Source organism: Cucurbita pepo, chromosome LG18, assembly GCF_002806865.2.
Source record: "Cucurbita pepo subsp. pepo cultivar mu-cu-16 chromosome LG18, ASM280686v2, whole genome shotgun sequence".
Taxonomy (NCBI): Eukaryota; Viridiplantae; Streptophyta; class Magnoliopsida; order Cucurbitales; family Cucurbitaceae; genus Cucurbita; species Cucurbita pepo.
In genome coordinates, this window is record NC_036655.1 from 6,956,883 (window position 1) to 6,970,115 (window position 13,233).

Here is a 13,233-nt window from a genome sequence, read left to right on the forward strand (position 1 = left end):
TAAATTGAAAAATAATTTAAATAAGTATATATTGGGAAAGGGCGAAATATCCATTTTTTGGAGATTTTGTTTCAACTGTTCCGACTCACGATCGCAGTAGTAAATGGTTGACTTAGCTGACTAGCGAGTGGATTTGATTGGGCAGTGAGACCAAACTGTTCTGTATTCTCCGGCGGGCGATTCGTCGATCTCGCTCTGAGTGACGGCGCTCCGGCTCTCCGGCAAGGCCGCTAGCCTACTGCGAAATTCAATTTCGGAAAGTTTTTGTCACTTTTGGGACTTCGCTGGTTAGATTTTTCTTTCTTTTTTTGGAGAATGGACGTGCATGGCTCTGGACCTAGGAAATTCGACGGAGGCAATGGCGATTCACGGAGGGTAGGGGTTTTGTACGACGAGAGGATGTGCAAGCATCACACGCCCGACGGAGATTACCATCCTGAGAATCCCAATCGAATTAGGGCCATTTGGAACAAGCTACAAAGCTCCGGCATTCTTCAGAGGCATGATCGTTTTTATTTCTTTTATTTAGCATTTTTCCTGTTGTGTATTTGTTTTGTGCTGTGTGTAGCGTTGCCATGGTAATCGAAAAGAAGTGGAGAATTGGGTTAGATTCTTCTAAAATGGAGCTCTGTGCCATATCATATTTTGTCTTTTCGTGGCAAAATTATGGTTTTCTGAGATAGTTTACCCAAAAGGATGATTCGTAAAGGCCCAAACCCACGGATATTGTCCTTTTGAGCCTTTCCCTTTCGGACTTCCTCTCAAGGTTTTCAAAATTAGGGAGAGGTTTCCACACCGTATAAAGGGTGTTTCGTTCTCCTCCCCCAACCGATGTGGGATCTCATCCTCGCTAGCACTCGTTTCTTTCTCTAATTGATGTGAAACCCCACCAAATCCACCCCCTTCAGGGCCCAGTGTCCTTCCTAACACATCACTTCATGTCCACCCTCCTTAGGGTTTAGCCTCCTTGCTGGCACATCCTTCGGTGTTTGGGCCTGATATCATTTGTAACGGCCCAAGAGTTTCTTGATCATCTGAAAAGAATCTCTTGCTGACTTCCTCGAATGCATGTACAGTGAAGGAAGTGTATTCATTTCATAATTCTTGATACAGTAACTTCACGTGATAATTGATACTTCCCTGGAATCTATGAGTTCCTTCTTGCTTCATAGTCTTAGTGGCAACTCGTTCTTATGTTGGCTGTTTCTAATTTTCATAATTTTTTGTTTGGGATAGTTTGATTCTGTTTCTTGGATAAATAGTTAAACTGGCTTGTTTCCTCTTCAGGTGTGTGGTCTTGAATGGGAAAGAAGCAGAAGATAAGCATATTTTGGCAGTACACTCCAAAAATCATGTTGACTTGATTAAGAATATAAGCTCCAAAGAGTTTGATTCACGAAGAGATAAGATTGCCGCACAACTTAACTCCATATACTTTAATAAAGGATCATCAGAAGCTGCTTATCTAGCTGCTGGCTCTGTCATAGATGTAATATACGCACGAATTTTTCATAGTTGCACGTTGAAATTGGTCCTTTGTGTATGCTAAGTGACTGAAATGTCTTTATTTTGTTAAGGTTGCTGAAAGAGTAGCTCAAGGAGATTTAGATTCCGGAATTGCCATTGTGAGGCCACCGGGTCATCATGCCGAACATGATGAAGCTATGGGGTTCTGTTTGTTCAACAATATAGCTGTGGCAGCAAGCTTTATTTTGAATGAACGAGTAAGACCCCTTTCCAATTATGTTTAAACTAATAGTCATGGATAATTATATGATCCTGTGCTTTGTTATTCTGAAGTTCCTACCAGAAAATGCTTACAAGATCGAATTTATTTCGATTTTCCTTTTCTATTTCGTTAGTTTTGACTTCATTTGGTCGTTGATGCAGCCCGATTTGGGTATTAAGAAGATATTAATTGTTGATTGGGATGTTCATCATGGCAATGCAACACAAAAGATGTTCTGGAGGGATCCCCGTGTTTTGTTCTTCTCCGTTCACCGGTAGGTCGGTTGAGGATGTTGGTGTTTTCTTAAATATTCTTTTTACTCTCTCTCTCAACTCTAGGAAGCGAGTTAGACAAATGTACACCTTAGAGGGCATAGAGCGAAGAAGCGAGACCGAGTTCAAGAAGGGAGAGGGTGACCTGGTATTAAGAAGAGGATAAAGCACCCTCACAGAAACGCCTACGAGTTCACATAAAAGCACACTCCAATGGCTTAATAACTAAAAGAGGGTTATTACAAAAAATTCTCAAAGGAAGTTACATTTTGAAGCTTGGCACATTTACCATCAGTTGGAGAGGGGAACAAAGCATTCTTTATAAGAGAACAAAGCATTCTTTATAAGGGTGTGGAAACCTCTCCCTAGTTAGACGCCTTTTAAAAATCTTGAGGGAAAGTTCAAAAGAGAAAACCCAAAGAGGATAATATCTGCTAGCAATGGGCTTGGGCTGTTACATCCGACATCCAAAATCCAAAATCTCATACCTTTCTCTCTTTTCATGGCCATAGTTTCTAATAGCGCCCATTTTAGTGTGTCAAAACATTACCTTTTACTATTTTTGTTTATGTTTTTTTGGTTACATGGAACATTGGCTATTGGGTCATGAAGCGTGGTTTTGATATCCTAACTTGAGTTACGATCGCTTTCACAAATAACGTGCCAACTTATTTTATAAACACAGGCACGAGTTCGGAAGCTTTTATCCCGCCACAGATGATGGTTACTATACCATGGTTGGAGAAGGACCAGGAGCAGGATATAATATAAATGTCCCTTGGGAGAATGGACAATGTCGGGATGCTGATTACCTAGCTGTTTGGGACCATATCTTGCTTCCAGTTGCTAAGGAATATAATCCTGACATGATCATAGTCTCTGCCGGATTTGATGCAGGTCAGATGCCACTAACCCTAAGATGCTAAAACTCTTCTTAAATTTAGGACATATTTCTTGAAAGATTTGATCCCAGTTTTACTTTTATCGACGATTATCGTGTCATCATGGAAGAGGTACTTATTAAACGAAAACAAGTATAAAAAATTATTTCATGCTCGGAACAGCTGTTGGAGATCCTCTAGGTGGTTGCTGTGTCACACCGTATGGATACTCAATTATGTTGGAAAAGGCAAGTGTTCAGTTCTTTCCTATTTTGGATTTGTTTTTAAATCATCACAAGGGTAGCTTGTTTGTTGAATGTTGTTGCATTTCTGACATACAATTAGTACCAAAACTTAAGAACTAGTTTTAATGTTTTCTATAAGAACAAATACATGAACCTTTGATGGTAGCACTGTTACCCACTTCTCCAGTTGATGAATCTTGGTCAAGGAAAGATTGTATTGGCATTGGAAGGGGGATATAATCTTGACTCTATAGCAACTTCAACGCTTGCCTGTGCGGAACTTCTGGTTGATGGAAGAACTATGAACAATTCTTCAGAGACTTGTCCATTTGAGTCAACATGGCGAGTGATCCAAGCAGTAAGCTCACTCTTCCATTGTTTTTGTTTCACAAGTACTATTAACAATACAATTAACATCTTGTCTATAAAAACCTCGTGATTCTCGCCAGGTTCGCCGAGAATTGAGTCCTTTTTGGCCAATGCTTTCGGATGAACTACCAGATAATTTAACCAGTAAAAAAGTGCCAGTCCCGGTAATCCCTTGTATCCTAGCCTTTTACTATTGTCTATACATATTTGTTGGGATCTGTTCTGAATTTCTATCTATACATGTGTATGTATGTATGTATGTATATTCAAGGAAGGGGTTAGTATGTCGATGTGTTACTCCACGTGATAATCCTGCTAAATTTGTTCTTTAACTTTTCCAGGAGGTATTGCTTTCAAGCTCTGATTCAGAGGATGAAGCTTCCGATTCTCGATTAAAAAGCCTCGAGGAAATTCTTCAGGGTATCACACTTTCACGAGTGGAAGTTAAGGAAGACAGTCAGGGTAGAGAGCACTGAGCTTATCTTTTCAAATTCATGTTCTTTATATCATTTAGTTTTGATTCATGTCCAAAGAAACATTACAATGGTTGTCACCGTAACACAGGTCAAGCGATTAATGTTACTATCCCTTGGAGATTGGAGCTCTCAAAAACTGATATCTGGTATGCTTCATTTGGATCAAATATGTGGCGCCCGAGATTCCTCTGTTATATCGAAGGAGGACAGGTTCGACTTCTTCATCTGTGTCTGCAGTACTTTTCTTTGAATAATCTTGGATAACTATAACGTATGATCGTCGTAAAATCATGTCAGTCATCACTTTCAAGCTTTTGCTTGGTGAACGGTCTGTATTATGCCTTGCCTTTATCTTGAAAAAACGAACTTGGGAGTGAATATTATCAGGAGAAGTGAAAAACCGAGTTCGTGTTTTGCTACCAAATATGAACTTGAAATGTTCTAGAGAGTGAAAATAGTGCCCATCTATGTAAGTTATCTCTATATGGAACATTATTAACATTGTGGGTAAGGTCCAAGCCCACCACTAGCAAATATTGTCCTTTTTGGGCTTTCCCTTTTGGGCTTCCCCTCAAGACTTTAAAACGTGTCTGCTACTTATAAAGGGTGTTTCGTTCTCCTCCCCAACCGATATGAGATCTCACATTTTGAGAATGTGTATCCGGTTCTGTGAAGAGTCACTCCTTGTTTTCCCTCTTTTTATTTGTTTAAACTTACTCGTTTCTCGCTAACATTTGAAGAGAAACTTTTAGGTTGAGGGTATGAAAAAACCGTGTACGGGTTCAATGGATAAGACACCACCAAAAGAGATGCTGTGGAAAATTTTTCCTCACCGTCTATTTTTCGGTCATGAATATACCAATATATGGGGCCAAGGAGGAGCTGCTTTTCTTCATCCTGAAAGCAACAGTGATGAGAAATCTTTCTTGTGCTTGTATAGAATAACGTGAGTTAATATCATTAGCTTAGCTTCTTGTTTCTCCTAATGTTTTCGACTACGGGATCCTCCGATCCCCTCGAACTCGTGTTATCTAGCACAAAATCTTAAATTTCTTTTAATTCTTGTTCTGGATCTTCTCTTACAGGCTAGAGCAATTCAACGATGTTTTGTATCAAGAAAACAGTGGGAGTGGCTTCCTTTCTGATAACCCTTTATTGGATATAGCTAATCTGAACAAACTCACAGGCAACGCTTCCACATCTATTGAGATTTCAACAGGGGTATGTAAACTATCTAGCCTCTCTCCTATAAAAGCGAATTCGTTTCTTGATCGTTTCTTAAACGATGTTTGAATTATTTTGCAGCAAGGATGGTACCACAACCTTGTATACTTGGGGAAAGAACAGGAACTTCCGATAGTAACTATGACGTACGCCTCGAATCTCGTTATCGTTGTGTGCAATTTAAGTCATGTAAGAACAACCATTTAGTAGTAATATTATGTACTTCCATTTGATTTCAGATGTTCGCATTTGGATATGGAAGACTTCAAATCTGGAAAGGTTCCTCTCTGTGCACCAGCCAAAGGGTACGTTGATACCCTTGTTAAAGGCCTTGCTGAAGGACCACTTTCGAAAGAGGAAGCTTTGGTTTACATTCAGAAGGCTGTAACTAAGCCACTGTAAGCGCAATCCCCTCGTTTGCAACCTTCCTGTTCTTTATTTATGAAATTAGGAGACCTTTAGTTGATGAACTCACTCTGACATGCTCTTTGTTCTGTAGTTTGTTACTTTGTGGTAATTAAATTGGTGCATAGATTGTCTTTTCTGGGTTACACATAGTGTCATCTTTGCGTGTAGTAATAATTTTATACCAACCGTTGGTTTAGCAGACCGGTATTGAACAAGTGAAAAACAAGGCCAAACAAGGCTAAGTTTTACCACTAAAATCATAGTGAAGGTTAAGAAATACTTCAAGATTGGGTCGGTATTCAGCATCAGTGTCAGTACAAGATCGGAAAGAGACCCCTGATTGTTTGTGGCTGGAAAATGACTCGAACCGAACCGTTAACCTTCTTGGTAAAACAGACAGAAAACTTTTGGTAAAAGCACATCAAGAAGCTGCATAAAGCTTTGACCAATTCAAAATATTCATAAATTAAATTCTCTAAATCACATATATAGCTAGTCTCTTCTGGTACTATGTCGACCTCCCACACGGGGCCTATGCTTGTAAGAGCAACTCGAATCGTATTAGATTTTATTAAATAAAGCTCAAGGTTTAAACCATTGGATTCTTGCAGTTTACAATAGAACGATGAAATGTAAAGAATCACCTCGTTTCCAAACATCTTTCTGGATAGACAACGAATATGTATACACTACTATACTCCTTACTTCTCATTAGGTATACTTTGGTCGGCCATGGAATCACATCCTGCAAGTCGTGCTGTCGCTCTGTAATTTGTGTCGTCGCTAAAAATTGAAACTCTCATTGAATGTGTTAATGCGAACTTCTGTCATCGATATTTTAATGCAGCATGCCCTGTGGCTCCCAAATGCTTATGCAGTTTATTCCTGTCATGATATATCAAAAACCCTCTTCAATTTGGTGCAGTCAATCTAAAACTTAGTGTTATTATAAGGTATGAAAGGATATATGATGGTGAAAAATAGACTAGAAGTTCTAAACAAGGATTACCTTGATTCAAACTGCTCCCCACATGTTTCGCATGAATTGCCAGAATCCTTGGCTGTTGCCTAAGTTTAAGATTTTACATCATTAGAAATTGTGAGCAGAAATCACTATAATCAATAGTCTAACAAGAGGGAAGTAGAACATTAATCTAATATGGATGCTTAACAAGCTGATGTTCAACTTCCTTAATTTAAGAATACATGATATCTTTCACATTCAGCTAATATGGATTTGCTCAGATAGTATGGCTAAAATAAATTGTGAAATTAGAACTCAGTTGTGCAGAATGTCAATTACCTTGGATTTCTTCCCTTTAGATGCGTGCCTAGTGTTGGTCTTTGTGTCCTTCTGTGCGACTGCTTTCCGATCAGCTGGTTGAGTTGAATTCCTTTGTTCTTTAGCCAACGAATTGGAAGGGGAATCCTGCTGATATGATGTATCGTCTCCGTTGTTTTTGTCATTTTGAGAATCGGGTTCAGTTTCGTTCCTAGCTTCATCATTTCCCTTGCCCTTCTTTTTGGCTCGACGATTCTTTCCTCCCCTCCTAACATTTTCGAACTCCGCTGGATTAGGCTCATCGTTCTCACTTTCAAAATGAGCTTTGTCTGAGGAAGCTTTAGGCTGATCCAATGAAGCTGCATTTTTCCTATTCCTCAGCCCAGCTGCCATTGCTTCAAGAATATCTGTTTCGTCGTCGTCGTCATTGGATCCAAGTTCCTCAGCAACGATATCTGATCGATCAACTTCATGAACATCATAATATTCACTCCCACTAAGTTCAGCTTCTTCTGCTTCAATATCAAAACTTTCCTTGAACTGCTCCTCTAGTTTATCTATCCCAACATCCAGCAGTGTGGCTTCTTCTTCATCTTGTTCTTCATCAACAAATTCTTCAGATTCTTCCTCGTCGTCAAGGGATTCCTTGAACTCTGCGACCTTCTCCTTGTGTTTTTTTGACTGTTCGTGATTCTTCCACTGCTTTTCACTCTTGAACTTTTTCCCACACAAAACACAGTACAGCTCTTTCGCTCTCTTCTCTTCCTCAGATTCATCTTCCGGATCCTCCTCAATTTCCTCAACTTTGGCCCAATCCGGTTCCTCGAATGCCTTAAGCTTCTCCATCTTCTCCCTCTCTAGCTTCTTTTTCCTTTCCCTCTCCTCTTCCTTCTTCTTCTCCATTTCTATGTTCCTTTTCATAGCCATATCAGTCACTCTCTTATCCCTCTTCTTCACAAACTCGGCCAAACCTCTTACTGTCTCATTGTACTCCCTCTTTGCCTTCTTCCTCAGCTTCTTGTTATCCTCCTCCATTAGCCTCCTCGATTTCCGGTTTGGACCGGCCATGACATCGTACTGATCAACCCAGCAAAAATCCATAACCGTGCAAAATCCAAGCCAGTAATTATAAAACGCAGTCACCTGCGTGTACGGAGCATCCAAATTCCCCATCACCGGAGCATTGCGAATCGTATCCAAGCGCAATCCTAATTTCTTTGCGAAGTTAATCTCATTCCCGTAAATTTTGTCAAAAATGTCGGAATAAATCTTATAGAACCCTCGTCCAGAATCCGAATAGCCAGAATAAACGGTATTGGAGAAGAATGGAAATAGATTCGGAACAACAGAGTTGGAATTAACCGATCCGGCATCAGAAAAGAGGATTTGGGAACGATGAGAGTCGTACCAGGCGCGTTCTTTAGGATCGGAGAGGACCTCGTACGCGTGCTGAAGCTCTTGAAACTGAGCGGTGGCATCAGATTGTGACAAACCGGACTGGACGAGCTTATCGGGGTGGCGTTGGAGGGCTAGCTTCCGGTACGCCGATCGAATCTCGTCGGCGGTGCAGTCGATGTGGAGGCCGAGGACCTCGTAATGGCATCGCTTGCCGGACGCCATGGCAGGCTCACAATCAGGGATCCTTCTCCTTCCTCCTGCTGCTATGGGAATTTGGCTCAGCTGACGAAATCGAATTCAATATTTATACAGAAAGTTGAAGCCTTCACTATCAAGTATCAAATTGAGAAATATTTTGCAATACGCGGAAGGTCCTTTTATTATTTTATTTTAAATTATAATTAAACTAATGCACGACAAACATTATCTTCACATCATTATTTATTGCATTCAGGAAAAATCACACAAATTTAATAATTTTATTATTACTATGTATTTAATTATCGCAGTTTACATTAATTCACTTCGGAAAAAAAAAATTGAATTGAGTTTTAGGAAAATAAATTAATTTTTTCAACGTGAATATCATCCTTTTACTAGCCCAAAGAAGACAATATCTACTAACAGTGTTACAAATAAAGATCAAAGTAGTAATTCTTAAGAAGTTCAAGGACCAAAATAGATATTTACAAAATTTAAGAACGGAACAAATTTGAAACATTAGAGGCTAAAATAAACATTCCCGCTTCTAAACATTTTGAAAGTTTAAAAACAAAAATAGAACAAATTTGAAAGTTCGGAATTAAAATAAGATTCACGTTCCTTTTTATACAATTTGAATCATATCCAAAATCAAGAGTTGAAGTGTTAGATACCTAAATTAAAGATTCAAAGAATGTAACAACATTCCCATGAACATCTTCCATGATCATATAGAGCACACAAATGTGTACTCTTTTCTCTCTTTTTTCTATTGGAGTTTATACCAGTTTATTAAAACCAAAGCCAAGTATAGAAAATACCTGTGGGCTGTAGCTAACCAAAGAATTGAGATTACATGAAGGAACATGGACCTCAAGGATGGATAACTAACATTATTGTCTATCTACTCATTTCTTTTGCTTTTGATGTCTTGGTTGTGGGTCTCTCACATAATAAACATAGACCACTCCCCAAGTCATGGATTAATGATCCTCTTGATTCATTGGTACTGAAAAACATACAATGTTTATCTGCAAAATTCGACAAGAGTCGATGATGTACCGAAACTCAATTCAGTCTCGAGCAGGTAATGCTGCTTCTCGTAATGTTCCTCTTCTATCAACTGATAAAGTAGCAGCTTCGTTTTTGTATTTAACATCCAATCTTTCATTGAAATGGTCTCTCAGAAATTCCACAGCCATGAAAGTTAGAGCGGAAGCTGGAATATACCATGTGATTCTGGGTATGCTACCCCTAAACATTCCCTTCGTTCCCTCGCTCCGCCAGATAGTTCTCACCGCATCGAACCAGCCGTTATACCTAAGATTTTAGAGAAAGTACTGCATATAATCGCCATCTTGAATCGAGGTTTACCAAGTTGATAACATTGGTCGTAAAGAGTGAAATTGCACTACAGAAAACATATTCAAGCAGGTTGAGTATCATCTGATACCTTAAAGTTGTTCCCTGAACTTGTATTCTTGTTTTTATCACATCCAGGGGAGTGGTCAGATAAGCACTCATACCTAACAATTTCAGAACCATATATTATGCGATCATAAAATTGAAGGTTTAAGGGAAAGGAAAAATTAAAAGCTACATAACTTAATTAGTAATGATGAAGGGCTATCAAAATGCATACCACCAGCTAATCCCCCTAACACAAGTCCTTCCAAGGAGCTATTAACATCTGAATTAGGCATCCATCTTCGCTTCCCAAACTCGGTGAAATCCTTCAGCGCCTCGTAAAACATGACCTGCAGTGTGTAACGAATGCATTTAATTGATACATATATAAAAAAATATAAAAAATACAGAATTGTGTGTGTGCGCGCATGAGAGATATCTTTTTTCTAGATTTATCAATGAGCAACTAAGTATTATACTTGGGATCTAACATGACAATAATATCTGCAGATACATAACTGAAAAATCAATATAATGAAAACGATCCGGGGAAAAAGTCAGACACTCAAACAAAGGTACACAGATTCAGAACTTTATATACCATTAGACCAGCAAACGGCACATCCCTGGCAAGTGTAGACCAATATCTGGAACAATACATGGGAGAGGGTCACAATCATGCAGTAATTATATTTCACTTTCGGTATGTTTTACTACAAAAATTATAAAAATCCAGAAGATAAAATAAATCTGGTTCAGAGTTCAGACCCCGCATATAATCCTCTTAATCCTTGTTCCTTCAAGATTGAACGACCAGCCTGGAACATCCCTGAATAATAGCCATACATTGGCCTACCAGGATTCATAGAGATATTATTCTTCATGGGAAGGGAATTCCAAGATGACCTAGTGCCTTGAACTTGCATTCGCTGCTTCATAACTTCACATGGAACATATACAAATGAACCCAGTGTATCACCTGAATGGAAAAAGAAGGAAGAAAAGAGTGACATCATGAAGCGTGTAAAAGCTTATTGTGATCTTCACTCACACAGGCTTTGATTTTCAATAGTTAGCATTGGAGGTTCGGGTCAAAAAATAAAATAAAGTTCACTAGTTATCGATGTCTTGGGTCACTGTCTTTGCAAAACGAAAAAGAAAAGCCCTCGTTCACATATGCGAACACTACATCGTTCAGGCATAAGACATAATCTATGAGTCCAAGAAAATGTAATAGCTGAACTAAAATATGTATTACGTGAAGAAAATAGTGTACGGAATCTCGTTAACTAGTTTATAATAAAACAAGGATAAATACATCAGTACTGAACTTTGTCAAAAGGGGTATAGTAATGATCATGATGCGGCATGGCTCAAAAGTGAGAGATTTTTGGAACACCCAGGATTGCTTACCAACTGCTCCAGCAATGAAATGAACCCAGTGACCGTCAAGGTTAGGATGTCTTTCTTCAATCCATTTCTTACTGGATTCAATAACACCAAAATATGTAGCTCCAGTGGCAAGTGAACCAGTAACTCCGGGAGCTATGCCCCTATAAAAGCCTAAACAGCTATTAGACGAGGATGAAAAACCAAATAATACAGCACAGTCAAATACGTGACAGAGATTTGAACTTATTACAATAACACGAGAACGTAAAGAGACAAAAAAATTTAGCCGATAGTCAAAAAAAAAAAAGTTACCCTTTAATCCGTCAATTTTCCATACTGATTGGACCATCCGCAACAGGCTCTTTTGATTCTGAAAGAAATTTGATGAACAGTGAACAAATTTTAGAGCTAGGAATTGCCAAATAGACAGTCTTCAGGGGAATGGAGGGAGAGGGGGGACTGGATCTATATTGATTAAACGCCGCAGCAAACCCTTAATATTTAGATTGAATTTATTGATAGTTTCCTATGACAAAAAACATGGTGGTTGAAAGAAATTTTAATTTTTCACCAAGCTGATATCCTGAAGAAAAGATTAAAGTATTTTCATCAACAGAGACAATTCATGAGCTCTCATATACATCATACTTGACTGCCATATAGAATAGCCTGGCTTTGAATCCGAGTCTTGATGGTATCAATAGGGTGCATTATTCCTTCTCCAAATGCTCCAGCTATAGCTCCCCATACAAACTCCCTCCATTCTGCAGGAAGAGATAGCATGTTCGTAATAAAGCATCTCTATACATTCAAATTTAATAGCAATTCACTACTTGTGCTACCAAACTAAGAAGCTGATCATTCACTGAGATTATGCAGCTATTTAAATTTCTTCTCTGCTGCTTCAAACAATACACGAAACCTATGAAGCACTCGGGAAGCAAACGCTCGATCCATAAATCCCTACTTGTGCTACAAGACTAAGAAGTTGATTATTCACTAAAATTATGCAGCTATTTAAATTTCTTCTCTGCTGCTTCAAACAATACACGAAACCTATGAAGCAAACGCTCGATCCATAAATCCCTACTTGTGCTACAAGACTAAGAAGTTGATTATTCACTAAAATTATGCAGCTATTTAAATTTCTTCTCTGCTGCTTCAAACAATACACGAAACCTATGAAGCAAACGCTCGATCCATAAATCCCTACTTGTGCTACAAGACTAAGAAGTTGATTATTCACTAAAATTATGCAGCTATTTAAATTTCTTCTCTGCTGATTCAAACAATACACGAAACCTATGAAGCACACGCTCGATCCATAAATCCCTACTTGTGCTACAAGACTAAGAAGTTGATTATTCACTAAAATTATGCAGCTATTTAAATTTCTTCTCTGCTGATTCAAACAATACACAAAACCTATGAAGCACTCGGGAAGCAAACGCTCGATTCATAAATCTCTGTTATTTTACTAATAGTTTTTCATGATGAAAGACTCTACATCATCCTTCCTTTGCGTGGCACAGTAGATTTTCCGTTAAACCCCAATTTTCAGAAATCCGAGCACGTTTGATTCTCATTTCCTACATTTCGCACGAAACTGCCACTGATACTCTACTGGTAAATTCAATATAGTAAGTAATGTAAACGATTAAACCTGGAACGCATTGAGCAAACGATTTCCAGCTAGAAGAAGTAAGATCCAAAAACGCTCACCAAAAAACTGATTAGAAGTTGCGGTTCTCAAAGCTCGGTTATTACTGGAAGTTGAGGAATGAGCCGCCATTCGAAATGCGGAGGGCGAGCTTGAGGTGCTCAAAGTTTTCCGGCGGAGATGGCGGCCATTGATTTCAGTATTGAGTTTCTGAACAGGAAAAAATTAGGGCTCAGATAAAATTTCAGTTACGAACTTTTTACCCTAATATTCAGTGAAAAGTTCGATT

At 38.7% G+C, this 13,233-nt stretch overlaps 3 protein-coding genes across 3 annotated transcripts; 1 reads left to right on the forward strand and 2 right to left on the reverse strand.

Moving 5' to 3' along the window:
* The first annotated feature begins 47 nt into the window (after positions 1 to 47).
* Positions 48 to 5,747, forward strand: LOC111780019 (histone deacetylase 5). Its single transcript, XM_023660269.1, has 14 exons — positions 48 to 500; positions 1,288 to 1,489; positions 1,578 to 1,724; positions 1,891 to 2,003; positions 2,687 to 2,898; positions 3,066 to 3,130; positions 3,315 to 3,485; positions 3,577 to 3,660; positions 3,838 to 3,958; positions 4,061 to 4,182; positions 4,725 to 4,918; positions 5,058 to 5,193; positions 5,278 to 5,342; positions 5,436 to 5,747. The coding sequence occupies exons 1-14, from the start codon at positions 316 to 318 to the stop codon at positions 5,596 to 5,598; spliced, it is 1,980 nt and encodes a 659-aa protein (XP_023516037.1). The 5' UTR covers positions 48 to 315; the 3' UTR covers positions 5,599 to 5,747.
* A 401-nt stretch (positions 5,748 to 6,148) lies between these two features.
* LOC111780020 (DNAJ protein JJJ1 homolog) lies at positions 6,149 to 8,575 on the reverse strand. Its single transcript, XM_023660270.1, has 3 exons — positions 6,908 to 8,575; positions 6,614 to 6,672; positions 6,149 to 6,489 (listed from the first exon to the last, which is right to left on the reverse strand). The coding sequence occupies exons 1-3, from the start codon at positions 8,504 to 8,506 to the stop codon at positions 6,432 to 6,434; spliced, it is 1,716 nt and encodes a 571-aa protein (XP_023516038.1). The 5' UTR covers positions 8,507 to 8,575; the 3' UTR covers positions 6,149 to 6,431.
* A 634-nt stretch (positions 8,576 to 9,209) lies between these two features.
* LOC111779582 (mitochondrial substrate carrier family protein E-like) lies at positions 9,210 to 13,217 on the reverse strand. The gene is made up of 9 exons (XM_023659648.1): positions 13,007 to 13,217; positions 11,933 to 12,048; positions 11,597 to 11,654; positions 11,306 to 11,455; positions 10,661 to 10,871; positions 10,494 to 10,539; positions 10,128 to 10,242; positions 9,939 to 10,011; positions 9,210 to 9,805 (listed from the first exon to the last, which is right to left on the reverse strand). Exons 1-9 carry the CDS (start codon positions 13,074 to 13,076, stop codon positions 9,559 to 9,561), a joined length of 1,086 nt encoding a protein of 361 aa, XP_023515416.1. The 5' UTR covers positions 13,077 to 13,217; the 3' UTR covers positions 9,210 to 9,558.
* Positions 13,218 to 13,233: the final 16 nt, after the last annotated feature.

Bases quoted from the DNA above. Each gene is read 5' to 3' on its own strand.
- LOC111780019 (XM_023660269.1), top strand. From the start codon at position 316: ATGGACGTGCATGGCTCTGGACCTAGGAAATTCGACGGAGGCAATGGC. The intron at 501-1,287 runs GCATGATCGTTT...TTTCCTCTTCAG, and splicing joins AGCTCCGGCATTCTTCAGAG to GTGTGTGGTCTTGAATGGGA. The intron at 3,959-4,060 runs GTAGAGAGCACT...ACCGTAACACAG, and splicing joins AGTTAAGGAAGACAGTCAGG to GTCAAGCGATTAATGTTACT.
- LOC111780020 (XM_023660270.1), bottom strand. From the start codon at position 8,506: ATGGCGTCCGGCAAGCGATGCCATTACGAGGTCCTCGGCCTCCACATC. The intron at 6,673-6,907 runs GTAATTGACATT...TCTTAAACTTAG, and splicing joins CTAAAGGGAAGAAATCCAAG to GCAACAGCCAAGGATTCTGG. The intron at 6,490-6,613 runs GTAATCCTTGTT...ATATCATGACAG, and splicing joins GGGGAGCAGTTTGAATCAAG to GAATAAACTGCATAAGCATT.
- LOC111779582 (XM_023659648.1), bottom strand. From the start codon at position 13,076: ATGGCGGCTCATTCCTCAACTTCCAGTAATAACCGAGCTTTGAGAACC. The intron at 10,012-10,127 runs GTATGCATTTTG...TGAAATTGTTAG, and splicing joins GTTAGGGGGATTAGCTGGTG to GTATGAGTGCTTATCTGACC. The intron at 9,806-9,938 runs GTATCAGATGAT...CTAAAATCTTAG, and splicing joins GTTCAGGGAACAACTTTAAG to GTATAACGGCTGGTTCGATG.